At 37.9% G+C, this 23,009-nt stretch overlaps 1 protein-coding gene across 3 annotated transcripts in view; it reads right to left on the bottom strand.

Moving 5' to 3' along the window:
* NCOA7 (nuclear receptor coactivator 7) overlaps positions 1 to 23,009 on the bottom strand; it is a 76,007-nt gene that overhangs the window by 19,346 nt on the left and 33,652 nt on the right. For 2 of the 3 annotated variants that reach the window (XM_058172330.1, XM_058172320.1), the window contains 6 exons: positions 13,429 to 13,508; positions 11,410 to 11,517; positions 8,861 to 8,956; positions 7,164 to 7,286; positions 3,234 to 3,418; positions 186 to 1,210 (listed from right to left, as the gene is read on the bottom strand). In XM_058172330.1, the coding sequence (XP_058028313.1) occupies positions 186 to 1,210; positions 3,234 to 3,418; positions 7,164 to 7,286; positions 8,861 to 8,956; positions 11,410 to 11,517; positions 13,429 to 13,508 (1,617 nt within the window). The remainder of the gene's footprint in view (positions 1 to 185; positions 1,211 to 3,233; positions 3,419 to 7,163; positions 7,287 to 8,860; positions 8,957 to 11,409; positions 11,518 to 13,428; positions 13,509 to 23,009) is intronic. The other variant, XM_058172338.1, reaches the window with a different exon arrangement.

Genomic DNA, 23,009 nt, shown 5'->3' on the forward strand with positions numbered 1-23,009 from the left:
TATTTCTGGGTGTTTGTTTAGCCTTAACAACAGAGAGGATTAGAGCTTAACATAAGAAAAACATGATTGTGTGGTACAATGGAAAAAGTTGTTTGAATGCTAAGCAAGTTTTGTGTTGAATCATCCCCAGGCCCAATTTTAATTAATTAACAATTAAAAAAACCAAATATGACAAACAGGCTTACCTTCAATGGGCACTTGGACTCTCTGCAACAGCCACAGTCTGACTTCAGAGTTCTTATCTAGATGAGATGTCAAAAAAGGAGTATCTAATCCTGCACATGTTTTTTTCTCTGCTGCTACTGAGCCAGCTTCCAACAAAGGCTCATTTCTTACAACAGAGCAGGATTCAAGTCCTTCCTTTTTGAGAGCAAGAACTTCAGTGGATTGGGATTTTGAAGAGCTAAGCGTGAGGTCTATGCCCACAGGCATATTGTTCTTTTCTTCCTTGACTTCCTCCTTAGGTAAGTAATCAATAGGCGATGGTTCATCTTTATCAGGATTGAGATAAAATTCAATAAGCTTGTCTTTATTCAACTCTTTGTTTGCATCCAAGTTCATCTCTATCTTATTGGTTGGTGAACTTCCACCCTTGTTTATTTCAGGCATTGCATCCAGCTTTTCACAGGTGTCTAAATCTGGATCGTCCTTAGAGAGTTTATGCTTTACCCCAGATGAATCTAACACTGGTTGCTCATAATTGTCTTTGTTACTTGCTTGCAACTGAACCTCCTTTTTTGTCTTGCGATGATCCGTGTGACAATCAACTGATCCAGCATCTCTACAATCTATTTTACTATCAATCTGCAATGAGGTCTTGTCTACCTCAATAAAGCCATCTTCCTCCAAAAGGGAATTGTCTTTGGTTAAGTCCAAAGTTATATTTGATGCAGAACATTCTGCAGTATAGGTTTTCAAAGTCACCTGTTCTGAAGACTCAGGAGTAACAGAATCCTTTGGTGTTTCTACTGATCCGGATGTGGCTAGGGTAGGACTTGCAGAAGGCTTCAGGACTTTGAAATCTGAAGACTTCTCTTTGTCTGAATATTTTATTGGTCTGGAATTAGGAGCAACAAAACTGTCTGGTTTCTGTTGCTTCTTTTCTTTGTTCATGGATTTAAATTTACTGAAAGGATTGATGTCCTTCTCAGAGGCAAGATCTTCCCATTCACCGGGCCTGTACAGAGGACAAAGATCCTTTGGAATATCGCTGCCAGGACAGATGGTAGGGTGTATATGGAGTATTAAAAATGGAGAACAAAATGAAAATAAATGAGAATATATAAACACTTAAATAAACTTAAATACTTAAAATAATTAAATAAAATTCAAATATGACAACAAAAGAGACATCAACTGAAATGTATCAAAACAACATGGAAATAACATGAATTAACCAAACAACTTTCTTCAAAATAAAATGAAAGTCAATTAAAATAAAGCAATTATAAAATTGAAATAATTGTGGAAGTAGGGATATCGATTTATCTGAAGCAGTTCATAGCTACTTTAAAAGAAGAAGGGACAAAAAAGAACCTTGAGATGGCAAGGAAAACAAATAAACATCTCATCATGAGATTATATATATATTTTTTAGAACATTGGGGAAAAAATTGGCAGCAGGCATAAAAATTCCAATTTTTTAAAGCCTACAATAATAATAAAAAAAAATTAATTATAGATTTATATAGCAGCCCAAATGACATGTTACCCAGTCATGAAATCTTAAATGTAGCAAGCACATACAAATATGTTTTTATTAAAATGTCTGGAATTTTAAATCAGGTTAACTGTCCAATTTTACTAAAATCAAATAATCAAAGCCATCTAAAATAATAATTTAAAAATATCATCAAGTTAGAGGAAATACCCCATTGCTTCCTCAATACCCGTGCTTCTTGGTAAATGTTCTGAAAAATGCAAGCATTTGTCTCTAGCGGAAATGATTATTTGATTATAGCTCTTTCTTGATGTCCCTTTAATATCTCCAATCCTAGAAGTTAACTTCTGTACAGTAAAGTAAAAAAAAATCTAAGACAACTGATTTCTCTGTTGTTTTCTGTTATCTTATGCTAAAACTTTAGTGGATGAAGACATATTGATGCTTCTATTTAAGAAATCAGACACCAAAAGGTTAATTAAAATAACCATTAAGGAGAACAGTAAGGGAATAATTAAAACCACTTTTTAATATAATTTTCACATGTTAGAACTGCTTAAACCCACTCAAACAACAGGAAGGCTTTATGTGTGTTGTTGGGTTCTTGTTGTTTTTTCAGAAATCCAAAACAATTTCTTTCTAGCATTGCAAATCATAAAGTTATCCTGGATCCCTTTTTTCTGCTTATCAGTGTATTTCCAATGAAATAATAGCAGGAAGTTACTTCCATTCCCAGAAAGTGATTTCAAGATCTGCTTTCTGACAGGAGGATCCATCATAGATCTCCTCCTTATAGCCCTTAGCCAAGAACATTCAGTTTAATTAACGGCATGGGCAAGATATAATATCATGCAGAAATTATCTCAGTAAATCTATATTCTCTGTCAGTTCTCTGGAACATCTTTGTCATCTTTCCTTGATTTCCTGCTATTTGGCAGCTTTTATTCTGTTTAGAATTCTTAACTGCTCAGTTTTCATGACCTTTTTTGGAAGTCATAACACAGCATATTTTACCTACTGGTTTTACACAGGTCAAGCCCCTTATAAAACAACTTTTCATGTTAACAGTTACACCATTAGCAAAACATAACCAATGTATTAGAGAATAATAATATCAAATGAAGCCACTTTGGTCTAGAGGTGAAGGTGCTGGCCTAGAAATCAGGAATATATGAGTCCTAGTTCCACTTCAGGCATGAAAGCCAGCTGGTAACTTGGAGCGAGACATCCTCTCTCAGCCCAGCCCACCTTACATGGTTACTGTTCTGGGGAGAGAGAGGAAGAGGAAGGAGTACTATGCATGTTTGCTGTCTTAAATTATTTATAAAGTAATGAAGGTGGGATTTTAAAACTTACGCCGTTTACAAAACATAAAAACTCATTTTTAAAAAATGTTATTTGCCAAAAATAGTATTTGGGCCTAAATTTGCACTGTCATTCTACACTCCTTTCTTGTCAGGTGGTGTTTTGCTCGACAATTTAACAAGCTTCTCCTTTTCCTTGCCAGTTGGCTGAATGTTATATATACACCCGATAATGGTCAAGCACAATCAACAAAGAAAAGACTTCTTACGATGGAAGGGCATCTTTTATCTTCATGTGAGAGATATCATTGTAGAGGGCAATCGAAACTACCTCCTCCATGGGACATTTGAGCCCATATTCTTCACAGCCGTTCTCAATGACAACAGGGTCTGACTTGTGAGGATCAAACATGATGGTGTTGGGAGTGACTAACATGACCCCTCCTACAACTCCCTTGAAAAACAAAACAAAAATAAGTAGACAGTTAGTACTTACTCTCATCACATCCACCACTGTCAAAACATGACAACACAATGTACCCTCTGTGTTTTTTATACTCCCTTTCTTCTCTAATGTAATTTTGTTTTCTTCCCAAGTGCTCAGTGAGGAGGGAGGTGGGGAATCTCAACTAAAGCTGAGCCAAGATAAAAGATTTTCAAAACACATCTATCTTCAGCAGACAAGGCCACAGTTATAAAAAGAGATCAAGGTATTTAACTTTCATCCTTGGTTGCAGCGAAAGAGAAGCTACAGCTTGTTAGTTAATGAGAGTCAAAAAGAAGATTCACAAGACAGTCTAAAACATTTTCTGATTTTGGCTGGAAGCCCTAGCTTTAATTGATTTTAGTTCTAAGACATAGAATTCCCTGTAGGAACTTTGAATGGTTCTAGAATAGAGAAGCCATTTAAATGGTTCTATTGTACCTCTTAACTGCAAATTACATAGATACTCGGGGAGAAAAAAGCCATAAGAAATACGGACTTGGAATTAGGCAAAGAGAATGTGGTTAGAGAACATTATGTTAATATAGATGGAACAGATTAAGAGAGAACTGAACACTCTCTTCTCTTCACAGCAGCTTTTAGATTGCTTACTTTTCTTTTGCTTACATGTATACACAAAAATTGTGATAAGAGGGGCAAATAGTTTTAAGTCTTAATCACCCCAACAAAAGTATTTGAAGGTTCTTTTTCCAAAACAGTTTCAGCCTAGGTTTTCTTTGTCTTAGAAATCTTAATTACCCCAAGGAAAATATTTGAAGGACCTTTTTCCAAAAACAATTTCAGGCTAACCTTTCTTTATCAACAATTTTATCAAGGAAGCTCAGAATAGTCACAGGAGACTGGGAATACAAGTTTTCTATAAAAAATAGAATCTATGATCTATTAAAATGTTTTATATCTGTGATATAAAGACACCAAACAATTAATAAAAATCTATTAAAAGAGCAGCTCTGGAGGCCATAGTTTAGCTCCTGATTTCCAAAGTGCTGCAAAAGATGGTAAGGCAGTGGCATTATCATAAGAGGCAAGACTGAAATATTTTTGGTGCAGTATTAAAAGTATTATTAATATTAATTGAGAAAGACAAAAAAATGCCCAAAAGAAGTTAGTATGTGCTTCACTGATTATAGCAGGGCCTTCCACTGCATTGATCATGTGAAGCTGTGGAATCTGCTTAGAAAAATGAGACTCCCAGAACATTTCATTGCCCTTGGCAAAACCTATACACAGGTGAGGAAGCCAAAGTATGATCAGAACATGATGAAACAGACTGGGTGCAGCTTGGCAAAAGAGTGAGACAAGCCTGCCTATTCTCCCTTTATTTATTCAAACTACATGCTGAATATATACACACGGAAAATGAATTGGAAGAAGATGAAAATGGTTTTAAAACTGGAGGGAAAAAACATCAGTAACCTGTGTTCTACAGATGATACTACTTTGATAGCTGAAAACGCAAATAATTTGCAAGTTCTAGTCAAGGAGCACAGTGAAAAAAATGATATTAAGATTAAATGTAAACAAGGCCAATCTAATGACAATATGTACAACAACTTAGAATTGACAATTAGATGGATAGCTTCTGCTTTTTAGGATCAAGTATCAACATTAAAGGAACCAAGATTAAAAAATACATTACAGGCTAGCATTTGGAAACCATGAAGGTTTTGGAAAAGATATTCAGATACCACATTGTGGCTATACATACAAAGATCACGGTCATGCAGGTAATGGTTTTACCTGAAGAAACTATGGAAGTGAAAGTGGGACTTTCAAGCAACAGGATAAAAACAGGATAATTTTTAAACATGGTATTTAATCCTAATCCTAATCCTTAATCCTAAAACAGCCATGAAAACAAATAAATGGAACACTGAACAAATCAATCCGGAATTCTCATTTGAGGCACAAATGATCCGACTAAATCTTACTTCAGATACATTAGATGAAGACCAGGGGTAAAATCTAATTACCTTCCTTACCAGTTCGGAAGTGCACGCATGCTGCCCATGTGCTGCGCACGCGCAGAAGGTAAAAACACATTACTTCCTGGTTAAAACCAGGATGTAACAACACCCGGGTGAGTGGGCGGAGCTTTGCTCTGCCATCACTACCAGATCGCTGAACCACCAACCACGGGCACTAACAGATCACCAGATCTGGTCTGAACCAGGAGCATTTCACCCCTGATGAAGACCAACCTGTCTGGAGAAGGCTCTAATGATGGAAAAGATACAAGAAAAAAGAAGAAGAAAGTGTCTAGAGCAAGGTGGATGAATTCAATGTTGATGGGTGTACCACTGAAAGACCTGAAGAACTAGGTTGGGAACAAATCACCATAGAGAAAATCTAGCCACGTGGTAACTAAAGATCAACACCAATTTGATAGCACACAAGGAGAGTGGCTTTTTACTGCCATTTCCACCCTTAAAACTCATCCCAAATTGTTCCAAATGGCCATTTAGGAACAAATTATGAGCTGGACTGGGCTAGGCTGGAGCTGAGAATGATGGTAGCTTGCCTTCCAGAGGCATCTCTTCTGCCCATGCAATCAGCTGAACAGGGTCTATTCTTTCCAGATCCCATTTACTCAAGAATGCCATCTGACAGGACTTTAAGCATTTTTGTTTCTTGACCTTACTCCTTGGAACATTCTTGGCTCTTGGAATTCAGGAGACTGGTTAAGCCTTTGCTTTTCCATCTCAATCAAGAGGTTTAGGGATAGAATATGAATTCTATAACCCAATCTACCATATCTGGAATGAGCCATTTCTTGATGATAAAATAAAAAGCAAGTGGTGGGGCTTCTTAAATTATTCCAATCATCAATTTTAAAGGTGTAATCAAAACAAGATTAGTGCCGTTTATGTTAGGGACCTATAGCATAGCCTCATTTGATTAGTACCATGATGTTCTTTTGAATCTTTTTGCAAGACAAACGCATTATTAAAATACCTCTTTAGCTCATTAAATGGGATGTGGTGGCTCAGTAGCTAAGATGCTGAGCTTGTTGATCGAAAGGTCGGCAGTTCAGCAGTTCGAATCCCTAGTGCCGCATAATGGGGTTAGCTCCCGTTACTTGTCCCAGCTTCTGCTAGCCTAGCAGTTCGAAAGCAAGTAAAAAATGCAAGTAGAAAAATAGGGACCACCTTTGGTGGGAAGGTAACAGCGTTCCGTATGCCTTTGGTATTTAGTCATGCTGGCCACATGACCACCAAGATGTCTTCGGAGAGCGCTGGCTCTTCGGCTTTGAAATGGAGATGAGCACCTCCCCCTAGAGTCAGGAACAACTGGCACATATGTGCGAGGGGAACCTTTACTGTTTACATTTTTTAGCTCATTAAAGGTCTGTTCCTTTTTACCATCTGGTGAACATACCCAATAAGACCCAACCAGAAAATAAGTCCTACCTTGATTTTTCAGGATGCTCGTATTATAATCCCTACCCACAAAATAAGCACCAGTTAACATTTTCAGTCAAATGGATGCATTTAGTACCATATTTCTCTGAAAATAAGACCTAACTGGAAAATAAGTCCTAATGTGTCTTTTGAAGGAAAAATTAATATAAGACCCGGTCTTATTTTTGGGGAAACATGGGTATATCCAGATTAATATATCATTTGGTATACTACTTTGTAATTTGTTTTTCACATAGGAAGCAAATCTGTTGGAAATTATCCAAATTCTCTACCTTGCCATCTGTGAAGTAACGACAATTCATTTTTAAAAACTTATACACAGGTTCATCTTCCTCTGAGGTGGACGACGTAACTCTCTGAAGTGGTCTGCAAGCCCTTCTGGCTAAGTCAGCATCCTTCAAAAATAAAATCAGACAAATAGCAAAGACTTAAATTAGGAGTTCATTCATGCAGGTGAATGCAATCATTACTAATCCGCCCCTCTGCAAAAATCAGGAATATTCATCATATATTTGATATCATTTCAAAGGCCTGAGGAAATGTTTTGAGAAGTACAGAGTTTCCAAAGGGGGAAACTCAAAGGGGGCTATAGGGAAGCCCCACTCCCTGAAAAGAAACTGTTATCTCCAGGAAAGGAAATTTAGGTTTCCAAACCAGTATCCATCATAATTAGTACTGTTATTTTATGTATGCTTTCTATAAAAACAAGTCTTCCAATAACACAAAACTCATGTTTTGTTATACAACTTGAAAATGCATCAGTCATTGCCAGAAATAGGCCAACAAGAGATCTATAAACCTGTTATTATATCAACTTTGCCTTTAAAGAAGGACACCACTGCTGTTTTCTTCTTCTTCTATTGTTGGTGAGAAGGTTAAGGCCACAGAGGAAATGCATCTTTTTTTAAATGACAGCATTGCCACTCTTGAGAATTGGCACAACCCTGGCATAAAATGATGATGATGATGATCCTTCATTTTTATACTGACCTTCAGAAAACTGATGGTGATGGTAATGGCTACTACAGAGGGAAATTAAGTAAGAAGAGGTCTAGATTTAGTTTTCCCTCCCCAGAAATCGCAGCTGTATCAAATCAGTGGGTTGAAAGAAGGCATCAGTCGCAATACAGCCAGGACTGCTTGGGGGCAAAATCTTGTACAAGTTGTTCTCAACTTATTTCATTTAGTGAAAATTGGAAATTACAACAGTACTGAAAACAGTGATGTATGATTGTTTTTCATATGACCGTTGCAGCATCCCCATGGTCACACAATCAAAATTCGGCCGCTTGGCAACTGACTCGTATTTATGACGATTGCATGTCCTGGAGTCATATATATCACCTTTTGCAACCTTCTGACAAGTAAAGTCATTGGAGAAGCCAGATTCACTTTATAACAAAAAGTGTTACGAATTTAACAGCTGCAGTGATTCATTTAACAATTGTGCCAAGAAAGGTCTAAAATGGGGCAAAACTTACTTAACAAATGTCTCACTTAGCCACAGAAATGTTGGGCTCAATTGTGGTCATAAATCGAGGACTACCTGTATATATGAATATACGCCAAGATGTGTACAATATATGTAGGCAATGACCTGTTATCTAGCCAGAAAAGAATGTATGCTTCAGTGTAAAGCAGTTCCAGTGTTATTGCAATTTTGTTAATGAACTGCATTATTTTTAGGATAATGAAATGGATCGTTTTCAGAGGCAGCCTAAATGTTTAATCAATTTTAGTAAATCTCTTAAACCCCATGAAGTCTTTCTGGAAAAATATCTAATCATGCTAACTTATATATTATAGAATAAACTTTCATAGAGTTTACTTTCAGAAAAACTTGTATCATTCGTATACGCCCACACACAAAGAGACACACAAGCACACATGACACAAACTATACAAGTTTTACCGCAACATATTCTGTCTCTAAATGTTAACGTCAATTCAAACCTTATGCAAATCTTACCGGAAGCTTATCATATTCTGCATCTGATGATGAAGGTGAAACAGGAATACCAGAACTTGAGGAAATTACTCTTAAAGTATCTGGCACATATAGTACCTAGTAAAAAAAAATTAAAAAGTGTAATATTAACATGATAAATATTATGACCACGATTAAGATTAAATATGAATAGCAGAGAGTTATTTTAAAATACAATCTACCAATAATTATTGGTTACTGGATTTCATTATTTTCTTCAGCCATCATCAATCTACTGTCCTCCAGGTGCATTAGACTTCAATGTAACTATCATGGGATTATGGAAATTATTATCTAACTCATTCACAGAACAAAGTGATAGGGAAAGTTGCAATAAACAATTTTCATTTCTAATTCCATTACAAATATTTTTTTAAAAACTGACATATGCAATTAATTTATTAATTTACTTATAATAAGTATAAGTATTTAAAATAACAGAAAAGGAACAAAAATCATTAAAACCTTTTCTACATTTATTTAGAAATAAATTCTGTTTCTTTTCAGGGTTCGTCGCTAAAGCTTGAGTATTGTATATCATGAGGTGCACAGTAAACCATCCAGAGTCACTCTGGATAGCAAAAAGAGTAGCATATCAATTTAATTAATAAATAAATAATTTAAAAAGGAACAACTAGAGCAGATGTATGAAATTATCAACAACATATAATATAATATAAAGAATGATTGCTGGAATTAGGTATGTCTAGTTTAATGAAAAAAAGGACTAGAGGTGACATAATAGCAGTGTTCCAATCTGCTATTCCAATCCAACATCTCAGGAGCTGCCACAAAGAAGAGGGAGTCAAGCTATTCTCCAAAGCACCTAAAGGCAGGACAAGAAGAAATGGATGGAAACTAATCAAGGAGAGAAGCAACCTAGAACTAAGGAGAAATTTCCTGACAGCTAGAACAATTAATCAGTGGAACAATTTCCCTCCAGAAATTGTGAATGCTGCAACATTGAAAGTTTTTAAGAAGATATTGGACAACCATTTGTCTGAAATGGTATAGGGTTTGCTGCCTGAGCAGAGTGTTGGACTAGAAGACGTCCAAGGTTCCTTCCAACTCTATTATTCTGTTATCTTCAAAGAAATAAAATTCACAAGGGAAAAATTAAAACAACAACGCATTATCTTTCCTGGATATCTTCATCAGCAGAGAAAATAAAGGTAAAATAAAGGTCAATCAAAAACACAAATCTATTGAAAAATAACCCATACTATACATGTGCTCCATTACCAAAGTTAACAACCTAATCTACCACAAGCAAAAAAAGGTAGTAAAATCGGCAGGATCATGTGATCAGCTTAATGATCACCATTACTTACGAACGTAATTCCAGACTCAAGTCAAGGACTACCTGTATTGTATTCTGCATAAATATAGTTTTTATCCTTTACATATGGTAGAAGATGCCCATGGAAAAAGATATGCCAAAAATAGGAAATGATTTAATCTTAATTTTAAAATATCCACACAAAATATTAAAAGCCTACAGCTTTCAGTAACATCAACATGAGAAAATTCCCTGAAGTTTAAATCACAAACAACTGAAATCTGGAAATGGAGATTTCTGGAACTAATTAGTTTCACAATGCGAAACAATGGTTGTTAAATTGTGTTCCAGTGAACTATGAAATTACTTTAAAAGTGTTACAGGAGCTGTCAAGGAAAATGAGTGCCACAGGGACATTCTTTCCCTACTGTTGATGTTCCTATTATTCCACGTTGTCAGAAAAATGTGGCTATATCAGATAGGGTGCCTTCAAACAAAGCAGAGTGACAGGAAGGCTCAAGGGAAGAGTACTATCCAATAAACATGCTAAATGTTTCAGACTCCATCACTTTCTCAGAATAAAAAATTACCTTCTATTGAAATAATTTGTTCAGTATTGCAATCTGGTCTCTCAGCATATATGTTGAATGATCTTGGTAGGATCCGACACTTCCTTTTTTATGGAAACAGTCAAAATTTGTGTTTTGCAAACATGGTTTCTACTCTGAAATTGCGCTTCCCATTTTATGTATATGTGTGTGGGTGGAGGGTAGGTGATATTCATCTGGAATTACTGGTTCAGAATAATAGGAATATAAAACTTTTGAGTGATTAGAATATCAAGATTGTTATTTCCTTTGCAAGGTTACAAGATGTAAGAAACTGACAGTTCAAAATGATGAACTGTAGTAAGGGATTCACAGCAAGGGATTTTTTAAAAAAAACTCACACATGCAAGCATTAGTCTGATGATTACAAACAGCATGCATAGAACCAGGGTGTAGCTTGACCAACATTCATAAAATAAAGGGAAGCAAAAGGACTCTATGGCTATTTGATTAATTCAGAGTAGGCATATATTATAAACCACAGACCAAAATAATAAATCCGAGTTATTGTAGAGGTAAACTAGAAGCTGTTGCCCTCTACCAGCCATACGTCTAAAGTTATCGCTTCTATTATCAAAAGTTCTTTTAAAGAAGTTAGCACAAATCAAATATTTTCAAGTGAAATTTCCTCTTGTCATAATTACCTGGCCTGGAACAATTGTGTGTGTGAAAAGCTTATTGAGTTCCACAAGTTTATTTGGAGTTATGTTAAACTTCAGGGCTATGCTGTTTAAGGTGTCTTGGCTTCCAGCCTGAGATAGAGAAGACAGAAAGTTTAAATTTCAAAACATATTTTAATCAATCATGCCTCTTTAAAACAAATATCTGGTCTAGATTTAGGGACTGCTGCAAAACTGTTTTGGAATATAGAAAAACAACTTATTTCAGATATTAAGTCCACAAAGACATCCGAAATTTTCAACCCAAAGCACAGTGACTGGTTATCTGTGTAGTCTTTGTCCCAACTATACTGATTACCAAATTGTATGAAGAGGCAATCATTTTGCAACAGTCAATATGAAATTTACTCCTTTTGCCCCACTTTCAACCATGCGGATACTGCTCCACAATTAACCAGGAGCATATTGCTCAAACCATAAAAACTTAGTCACATTAGGGAAATCTTCACTGAAGATGGATTTTTTTTTTTGTGAATAAATATGTGTATGCACATGTATAACCAAAAACATCTAAATTATGTTTTATGGACAAAAACAATAAATTTATATTCTAAATCTTAATCACTGAGATACTATGTGATTCTTATTATGTTTTGATGCAACAGTCTCAAAGGTCAATCCCACTAGAAAAACATTTTAAAGAGGGAGGGTAAAGCTGCAGAACTCAATGGTTTCTAATTCAAAGCAAATCTGATCCCACCCCTTTTCCACCAAGTATTATATATACATGCATCATAGAGTAAGTAGATTATTCACTGTTGTTTTTTCATCTAAACCCATTCTAATCCAGCAGTCTTGAAATCTAGTTTTATATTTACACTGTTTGTCTGTTAGTCATACCTAATTTTGGTGGATCCTAGTACAACAATCCTAGTAGATAAATATTATGCTAAAGATTGGATGGCAGTTAAGACACACCAATTTCCAAAATTGTTTATGGAAAATATGTGAATTTGAACAGGTAGCATCTCCCCTCCAGAACAGCCATCGCATGCTATAGCTACAAGACCTCATTTGCAGAGTCAGGATTTTCCACATACAAAGATTCACCAACTGCTAGACTCCTTTGTCTCTAGGATACACACTCACAAAGACACACACATGGGGTTAATAGAGTTCTAAGGAAGCTGAATAACTTCCTGTTTTGTAGCATTTCCTCTTGAGGTATAGAATAGGTGGTTTCTCACTGGCAGGAAACACCCCTCCCATTCTGGCTAATAATTTCCCCCACCCCATAAGCACCTACATAAGAAGATGTCCTACATAGTATCTTATATACTTTAACAAATACATGGAAAATCTACATCGGTATATAAAATTGTGCTTTCATTTGCCCTATAGGTTACTTAAGGAAAACTTAAGTTATCTACAACAAAAACAGCTATTATTCAACTATTTGTGAAATCAACCTAATAATTCAAAAAGAAATGGGACCGGAGTGGTTCTTAATTTCTTGCTTTGCAAAATAATTTCACTTATTTTTCAGCATGTGTGCTTCGAGGAAGTCCAATGCTACTCAGCTCGGTTTCTAATTAACCGACATACAATATTGTTACATGAAAAAACATGTTAAGTCTCCCATGAAAAATTGTCTCCTACAGCTGTTATTTGGCCCAGAAAATACTACTAAACAATTGGAACATCGTAGCAGTTGGCAAAGTGGATATCTCTAGTAGGAAAATGATACAAATAGAAAAAAAAAAGCTTAAAATGTTTACAGAAGGTACAAATGGATTTTATACATTGTTAGGGGAAATCACACACACACAAAACACTCAAGAAATGACACATCATATGCTAAGTTGCTTTATTTTACATGCTTCAGTTACAGTTAGAGAAAATGAATTTCTCCCCTTATTAGCATATAACTTTATAGTTAACATGAAACTATTATCGATTTAGTGACATTTCAAGTATACAAATTAGTGAAGGAGTAGGCATTTCCACAACTCCCATGTCCAAAAATTCCTAATCAAGTCTTACCATGTACTGAGTTGTTCCATGAGGTTTCTGGATGACCATTTTTTTTTCTTTCTTCTCATTTGTTCTGGTTTGGTTATCATCTGAAAGAAAAACCAGAGCAACAATTACTAATGTTGGTTCATGTGTTTTTGGTGATAATTTGGCACTATATGACAACAGCAGCCTAACCATGAATTTAAACCAGAAACTGTAGCTTAACACATTGAAAAAAAGCCTTTTTAACATTTGCAAGTTAAACAAGGATTGGTTACATATTACTTTCCAGTTATGTCAGCATGGCTCATATAATATTTCACAGACAAAAGCCAGGAAAAGCTCCAGGCCCAGACAAGATAACTCCTTCTTGCTTAAAAGTCTGTGCTGACCAATTGGCCCCCATCTTCACCCATATTTTCAATAAATCACTAGAGATGTGTTATGTTCCTTCTTGCTTCAAACGCTCTACCATCATCCCAGTGCCGAAGAAGCCCACCATCAAGGAACTGAATGACTACAGACCAGTTGCTTTAACATCTGTAGTCATGAAAACCTTTGAAAGGCTAGTGCTTTCCTACCTGAAAACCATCACGGATCCGCTGTTAGACCCCTTGCAATTTGCATACCGAGCAAATAGATCAACAGATGATGCTGTTAATATGGCTCTGCACTACATCCTACAACATCTTGAGTCTCCAAAGACCTATGCAAGGGTCCTTTTTGTAGACTTTAGTTCAGCATTCAATACCATCATTCCAGACATTCTTCTAACTAAGCTAAACCAGCTACAGGTACCGGAACAGACTTGTAAGTGGATCACAAGCTTCCTAACAAACAGGAAGCAGCAGGTGAAGCTAAGCAAGATCACATCAAATACCTGTACAATTAGCACAGGGGTCCCCCAAGGCTGTGTGCTCTCCCCACTTCTCTTCTCTCTGTATACCAATGACTGCATCTCCAATGATCCATCTGTTAAGCTACTGAAGTTCGCAGATGACACAACAGTGATTGGTCTCATTCGAGACAATGACGAATCCGCATATAGACAAGAGGTCGAACGACTAGCCTTGTGGTGCAACCAAAACAATCTGGAACTGAACACACTCAAAACCGTAGAAATGGTGGTAGACTTTAGGAAAAACCCTTCCATACTTCCACCTCTCACAATACTTGACAACACAGTATCAACAGTAGAAACCTTCAAATTTCTGGGTTCTATCATATCGCAAGATCTCAAATGGACAGCTAACATCGAAAACATCATTAAAAAAGGACAACAAAGAATGTTCTTTCTGCGCCAACTCAGTAAGCTCAAACTGCCCAAGGAGCTGCTGATCCAATTCTACAGAGGAATTATTGAGTCTGTCATTTGCACCTCTATAACTGTCTGGTTCGGTTCTGCAACCCAACAAGAAAAACACAGACTTCAGAGGATAATTAGAACTGCAGAAAAATAATTGCTACCAACCTGCCTTCCATTGAGGACCTGTATACTGCACGAATCAAGAAGAGGGCCGTGAAAATATTTGCAGATCCCTCGCATCCTGGACATAAACTGTTTCAACTCCTACCCTCAAAACGACGCTATAGAGCACTGCACACCAGAACAACTAGACACAAGAACAGTTTTTTCCCGAAGGCCATCACTCTGCTAAACAAATAATTCCCTCAACACTGTCAGACTATTTACTGAATCTGCACTACTATTAATCGTTTCATAGTTCCCATCACCAATCTCTTTCCACTTATGACTGTATGACTATAACTTGTTGCTGGCAATCCTTATGATTTATATTGATATATTGATCATCAATTGTGTTGTAAATGTTGTACCTTGATGAACGTATCTTTTCTTTTATGTACACTGAGAGCATATGCACCAAGACAAATTCCTTGTGTGTCCAATCACACTTGGCCAATAAAAAATTCTATTCTATTCTATTCTAAATTTTCCTGTCTTCCAGAATTTTTCTGTTGCCTTGGGCTATGACATTCAACCAGCCACTCATCAGCAGACATTCTGATCTCTACAAAACAGAAACACTCAAGTTGAAACTGATTTTCATATATATATATATATATATATATATACACACACACACACACACGCACGCGCACACACACACACACACACACACACATATAGGTCTTTGGTTATTCGGGTTTTCTCCCGCGTAAAATTGGAAGTGTCTTGGCGACGTTTCGACGAAGTCTCATTTGTCATCTTCAGGCTTCAGCTTCGTGCTTCTGGGAGCAATGTGTGATCGCAGTGTTTCTTCCTTTTAAAAGTTAAAATCTTCATAAAAATGTAAAGATGAAGATAAAGATGAAGATGTAGCACGACCACGAACACGAAGCCAAACAGCAGCAATGCAGCTCACCAGCTCAAATCCCCCTGCAACTCAGACTAATCTGAGCACAACCAAGCCCCCACCCAAATAGGACACACCCCCAACCAATCAGAGCACAAAAAAACCACCATCCAATCAGATCACAGCCAAGCTCCCACCCAATCAGTTCAAACCCCCACTAGCAGTTAAAAAGGAAGAAACAGCTGCAATCACACATTGCTCCCAGAAGCACGAAGCTGAAGCCTGAAGATGACGAATGAGACTTCGTCGAAACGTCGCCAAGACACTTCCAATTCTACGCAGGAGAAAACCGAATAACCAAAGACCTACATACAAACACCCGTGAAAACCTCAGAAAATATATATATATATATATATATATATATATATATATATATATATATATATATATATATATATATATATATATATATATATATATATATATATTTAAAGAATTACATGCTACCTGGTCCTTTATGCTAGAAGCTTTCTAAAGCAAGATACATGCTCAATTACTTCTGTATTTGTTACACTCACTTCATATGGGATACAAAAGGTATAAATAAAATCATCCTAATAATAATGACAGCAATAAGCAAATGCCTGTTAAGGTAGAGACGGGGGAATAGATAGGTGGAGACACTGATTACAGTATACTAAGCCAGATCCCAACTATTTTTTATGCTGCCTGGATTAACAGTTGGTAAAAAAGTTTTCTAACCCTACTCCTTAAAATTTAGTGAAGAAGCATGCAATCCAGGGGCCAACACTGAATTTTTAAGCTGTTTTGATTAATGGTTGCACATTTATATAGGTTGACTCAGCCTTCCATCCTTTCAAGGTGAGTAAAATGAGGACCCAAATTGTTGGGGGCAATATGCTGACTCTGTAAATTGCTTAGAGAGGGCTGTAAAGCACTATAAAATGGTATATACGTCTAAGTGCTATTGCTATTTATATTTCTCCCTATTTTGACTTCCAAAAGCAGGGGAGGAAAAAGTATTGAATCTACCAGTCACAAAATTGGGTTCGTGGAACCCATGCCATCTGTGTGACCCATAGATCCACCCCATTCTAAAGTTATACACAAAAAAGCCCAAAGTGATCATTCTACAAATATCTTATTTGAATTTGATTAGACTTGTGGAGCCCAGAAACAGGAGGCAAGTAAGGAAGGAAAAAATTACACTTGAGGCTTTTGATGCCTCAAAAGCATCAAAATATTAAAATATTATTATTATTATTATTATTATTATTATTATTATTATTATTATTATTATTATTATTATTATTAATATTAATATTAATATTATTAATATTAATATTATTAATATTATTATTATTATTATTAATATTATTAATATTATTAATATTATTATTAATATTATTATTATTATGCGCCATTTCTCATTTCTGGCTATGTAGTACTGTAATTCACTTGACTTCTAGTAAAAGATACCTTTCTCATTAAATGGAGTTAAGGATCGTTCTTACTTAGACGTTCAAACTGAGACAGGTCTGACCCACATCATACGCAGAAAAGCTTTTTCCTTTGTATACTTAAGTCAGGTTCCATATTATCTTTATCTAGTTATTTCTACCACAATCAAGACCAAAGGATATATCACAGTCCATCTTCTCTACGTATCATAAACTGCAAACTGCAAGGCCAACTTCATCTATAAGAACTATGATTTTACATTGTTGTGAACAGACAATAATTAGAGCAATATGTAAAAAATTCCCCGGATATTTGGAAATATTGAATTTATCGGACATGAACAACCTACCATAATTCTAAAAAAAAACAAACCACCCTGCTGTGAACTGCCTTTATTCTTAGACTCTACCTTAATCATTCTTTATTAAGGAATTTATTAAGGGCAGGTCAGGACACCACAGCACAAGTTTGCTTTCAACTAGATTCTTGCCAAGTCTCTTGCCAGGTAACCCTGGCCTATATCAAAGCAAGCCACATTCACGGAAAAATTAAAATAACCCATATAAACACAGAATTGCATTGTTCAGAAGATCAACTGATTCATTTTCTCCAAATCTGTGAAATTTAGGTAAGAGGAAGGGATGTAAACCTATACCTTCTCTATTTTCTTTGATTGAGGAAAGATCTATGCAATGAATGGAGGGACAACAATAAGTGTCATTCTCTACTTTCTCAGCTGCAACATGACTAATTCCCTTATAGCAAAGAAACAGAATAATTCGATGATTTCTGCTTCAGGCAATTCTTACAGCAGAGCTTTGTACTTGTCTGGGAATTACCGTGCATATTAACAAGTGATTCTCGTATTATCTATATGTGTAATGCAGGGATGGGCAATTAATTTTCCCAAGGGGCCAAATGAGAAACTGGACTGTTGTGCAGGGCTGAACCAATAGTTCCCAACTATGCTTCACCCGCAAGGCCAAAGCAGCAGTGGGTGTCTGAACCCGGATTCCCTTATACAATGACCACTGTCATCATCTCCTCAGGCTACTCCAGGCCAGGGGCAAGCGCTGTGCAGGTGTAGAAAAGCACATTCTCTCCTCACCCTCCCATAACCGCCAGTTGATTGAAGGACTGCATGGCGAGTGCACAGAGCTGGACCTGACTTAGCTTCTTCTCCTACCCTCTGAGACCCACTTATATATATCTGATTTCTAATTTGAATTGACTTCAAGAGGGCCAGATAGGGACAGCCAAAGGGCCAGATGTGGCCCAACGACCATTAACGCCCAGATCTGCCCTTATGTAAAATGGGGTAGTATTAAAATAACTCTCTTTTGCTTTCAACTCACAGCCAAACAGGCACACAAAAAAGTTGCTTGAGACGCAATCAGAATAATTATTAAGGAAGCCTGGATAATCACATCTCAGCTTAAAAAGGTATGAAAGAGCTTTCACCCAAACCAGCACTCTCCAACTCCTCCCTTTCTGGCAAACAGACAGGAAGTCTTCAATTAATTATGGTTTCCCATTTGGTCTGAATCAGGAAGCGAGAATAACAGCATCAGAACAAACAAAGGTATTTTGCTGTTCAGTTATCAGCATGACAAGCCAACAACTTTCTAACTATATAACTTTAAAGTTAGGTAGTATATTGAACATATATTTTTGTAAGCTAAAAGCACGTGAAAGTTTGGATCCTCTTCCAACCACAAAACCAGCACTAATCACTTAAATATTTTTTATTTCATTAGATTTTTATCTATTTATTTATTTAATTTGTATCCTGCCTTTATTATTTTTCCAAATAACTCAAGGCAGTAAACATACTTAATATTCCTTCCTCCTCCTATTTTCCCCACAACTCTGTGAGGTAGATTGAGCTGAGAGAGAGTAACTGATCCAAGCTTACCCAGCTGGCTTTTATGGTAAGGCAGCACCTGAACTCAGTCTGTTTTCTAGCCTGGTGCCTTACTCACTAGAGTAAACTGGTTCTTTTATCCAACCTTTTTCATTTTCTAAGTAAGTCGAGGCAGCTAATATATCCACCACAACTTCCTCCTCCTATTTTCCCCACAACAAAAAACCTTGTGAGGTGGGTTAGGCTGAGAAAGAGTGAATGCCCAAAAGACACCCACCCAGCTTTCTGGGCAACCAACCATCAAGACTAGAGCTCACAGTCTCCTGGTTTCTAAATTATTGCTACACCAAACTTTATTTAAGAGAAATAAATTATAAAGAAATTGGAGAGTTCTTTTCTTTACAAAAAAGAAAAAAATGACAAATATATCTATATTATCTACCTACTGTATTATATACTATTATTTTGCATGTCAAAAGAAACAATATGAGACATGTGGTTATAATTTAGTAGTTCCTCTCGTCAAGCTTAACCAATTGTTGAACAGACCTGTGTGTCCCAATACTGCCAAGTTCTCCAATAAGCAGCACCAAAAGTAAACTGTCAAAGCTAAATTTCACTTATGCTGCATGTTTGTTTATCCTAGGATGGATTGCTTTCTAACAGTTTGCAAGCTAGAATAGATCAAAATCAGCTGTTTCAGAAAGATCAGTTTTTATCCTCCACCTGCTGTTCTACACTTTTGGTATCTTTTGTAAATGAATGCAACCAAGTCTAATTCTTAATTTTAGATTATCCTGTACTAAATTAGTGCAAAATCTCACAGGACTCAGCAAAAACCACCTCTGCAGCAATTGTTAAAGTAGCACAAGAAGATTTGGAAAATTATAGAATCGCTTATTTCTGTTATTGTGAGTTATTGTGTAAAGAGCTGAGATTTGCATTCAATGTCATCATACATTTCTTTTACCTACAGAGATTTTATTTCTACATATTTTGGTGTATATTCATATACAAACACACAAATTGATGCCCCTAACAGCAGATGTTGCATGACTTCGATGCAATGGATTCCATGGTGGCACATGCCACAATCACACTAAAGCGTATCCATTCAAAACTAAATTAGTACTCTATTAAGGTGTTACACCAATGTATCTCTGATAGCTTTAGGTGCTGCAGAATTCATTGTTATTTTCATGACAATATTCAAGTATAGCTTTCTTCTAAAAGGAGTCAAAATTGAACACAATCCCTCTCCCACTCACTCCACTCAAAGGAGAATTTATATTAAAAACATCTTGAAGAAAATGCTAACCAGTGGGATGTGTAAAGTGTCAGGGTAGTTGCAAGCACATTTAGACATTAACAACTCACATTAAAATATGAGATGGTAGAAAGAGATAAAAGTGACTGAAATGATTTATAGTTCCCTTAGAAAATGATGTGACTAATTAGATAAGTATTGGCTAATCTGTGGAGACAGGAGAAGGAGGAAAAAGGAGGAGGAAGAAAAAGGAGGAAGGGGAGGAAACATGGGAAAAGTTCAAGAACAATTATCAGTCCTTTTTCACCTCTATGCATATCCCATTATCCATTCTATGTCCATTCACAACAAAGGAGGAGAGGAACAAGTTTCAGAATATTCAGACCGAAGGAGGCAGCCAGGATGCCAGATTCTCCCCACTGAATCCAGAAGGATTAAACAAGGAGATAATAGAGGGCAGGTGGTATGAGACCAAGAGCCAAACTCGCTTTTCTCCTGGGAAGGGCTGGATGGCTAGCCAGGAAGGGTTGAATAAGCAAGCCAACCTCCTCCCTCCTCTCCCCATAGCGAAAGAGCTTTCACCCAAACCAGCACTCTCCAACTCCTCCCTTCCTGGCAAACAGACAGGAAGTCTTCAATTAATTATGGTTTCCCATTTGGTCTGAATCAGGAAGCAAGAATAACAGCATCAGAACAAACAAAGGTATTTTGCTGTTCAGTTATCAGCATGACAAGCCAACAACTTTCTAACTACCGTATATACTCGAGTATAAGCCGAGTTTTTCAGCACGTTTTTTGTGCTGAAAAACGTCCCCTCGGCTTATACTCGAGTATAAGCCGAGTTTTCAGCACGTTTTTGTGCTGAAAACGCCCCTCGGCTTATACTCGAGTATAAGCCGAGTTTTCAGCACGTTTTTGTGCTGAAAACGCCCCTCGGCTTATACTCGAGTATAAGCCGAGTTTTCAGCACGTTTTTGTGCTGAAAACGCCCCTCGGCTTATACTCGAGTATAAGCCGAGTTTTCAGCACGTTTTTGTGCTGAAAACGCCCCTCGGCTTATACTCGAGTATAAGCCGAGTTTTCAGCACGTTTTTGTGCTGAAAACGCCCCTCGGCTTATACTCGAGTATAAGCCGAGTTTTCAGCACGTTTTTGTGCTGAAAACGCCCCTCGGCTTATACTCGAGTATAAGCCGAGTTTTCAGCACGTTTTTGTGCTGAAAACGCCCCTCGGCTTATACTCGAGTATAAGCCGAGTTTTCAGCACGTTTTTGTGCTGAAAACGCCCCTCGGCTTATACTCGAGTATAAGCCGAGTTTTCAGCACGTTTTTGTGCTGAAAACGCCCCTCGGCTTATACTCGAGTATAAGCCGAGTTTTCAGCACGTTTTTGTGCTGAAAACGCCCCTCGGCTTATACTCGAGTATAAGCCGAGTTTTCAGCACGTTTTTGTGCTGAAAACGCCCCTCGGCTTATACTCGAGTATAAGCCGAGTTTTCAGCACGTTTTTGTGCTGAAAACGCCCCTCGGCTTATACTCGAGTATAAGCCGAGTTTTCAGCACGTTTTTGTGCTGAAAACGCCCCTCGGCTTATACTCGAGTCGTCTTCGGGAACCCGCACAGGAGGGGGTACCGAGCGGACTCCATGGGAGGGACGGGAGCGGGCCCGCCGAGGTCTCGCGGGATTTGTCGCCCCAGGCCGGCCCCCATTCCCGTGTCTGGTGGGCGGACGCGCAAACTTGGCGGACTGTGCATTGGCGCTGGAAGAGAGAGAGAAAGGAGGGCCATTCCTCCCTTCTTTCATTCTTTCTTCTCCTCCGTGCTTCAGAAGCTGGGCGTGTGTGCGCGCCTAGTCCCCTTCTGTTCCGTGGCGCTGGAAGAGAGAGAGAGAGAGAGGAAAACCCTCCTCCCTCAGCCGAGAAGGACTGCACCGCCAGGGCTTCCCCGCGCCAATGCATAGCCTGGCGGGAGTTACTGCAGCTCACCCGGCTCCGCCCCAACTGATGGTGTTGGGGCAGCCGCTGCCGCTTTCTAGCAAAAGGTCGCCGCCCAAAACTCCTCGCCTTCTCCTGGGAAGGGCTGGATGGCTAGCCAGGAAGGGTTGAATAAGCAAGCCAACCTCCTCCCTCCCTCCCTCCTCTCCCCATAGCGAAAGAGCGTTTTCCGTTGGAAGAGAGAGAGAGAGAGAGGAGGGCCGTTCCTCCTTCTTTCATTCTTTCTTCTCCTCCGTGCTTCAGAAGCTGGGCGTGTGTGCGCGCCTAGTCCCCTTCTGTTCCGTGGCGCTGGAAGAGAGAGAGAGAGAGAAAGGAGGGCCATTCCTCCTTCTTTCATTCTTTCTTCTCCTCCGTGCTTCACCGTGCTGGGCGACCTGGAGCAGCTGCTCTTCAGCCAGATGCTCGTGAGTCAGCCGTCCCCTTCCTTCCCGTGGGGTCTGCCTTGCTGGTGAAGGTTATTGGGGCTTTTGAGCAAGGGAGGAGGAACGCGAGCACCGCCTTCGGCTGGCATTCCGGGATTTCCCTTTGTTTAGAGCTGGGAATCCTCCTTCCCCTTTGCACTCCTCCTCCTCCCTCTCTCTCTCTCTCACACACACACACACACACAGACTTCTAAAGTCGATTGGCACAATGCTAAGCAAACACAGCAGTGGGTCAAGGGTGAAGGGCTAGGAACCTGGCAGGTGAA

This window comes from Ahaetulla prasina, chromosome 1 (assembly GCF_028640845.1).
Source record: "Ahaetulla prasina isolate Xishuangbanna chromosome 1, ASM2864084v1, whole genome shotgun sequence".
Taxonomy (NCBI): domain Eukaryota; kingdom Metazoa; phylum Chordata; class Lepidosauria; order Squamata; family Colubridae; genus Ahaetulla; species Ahaetulla prasina.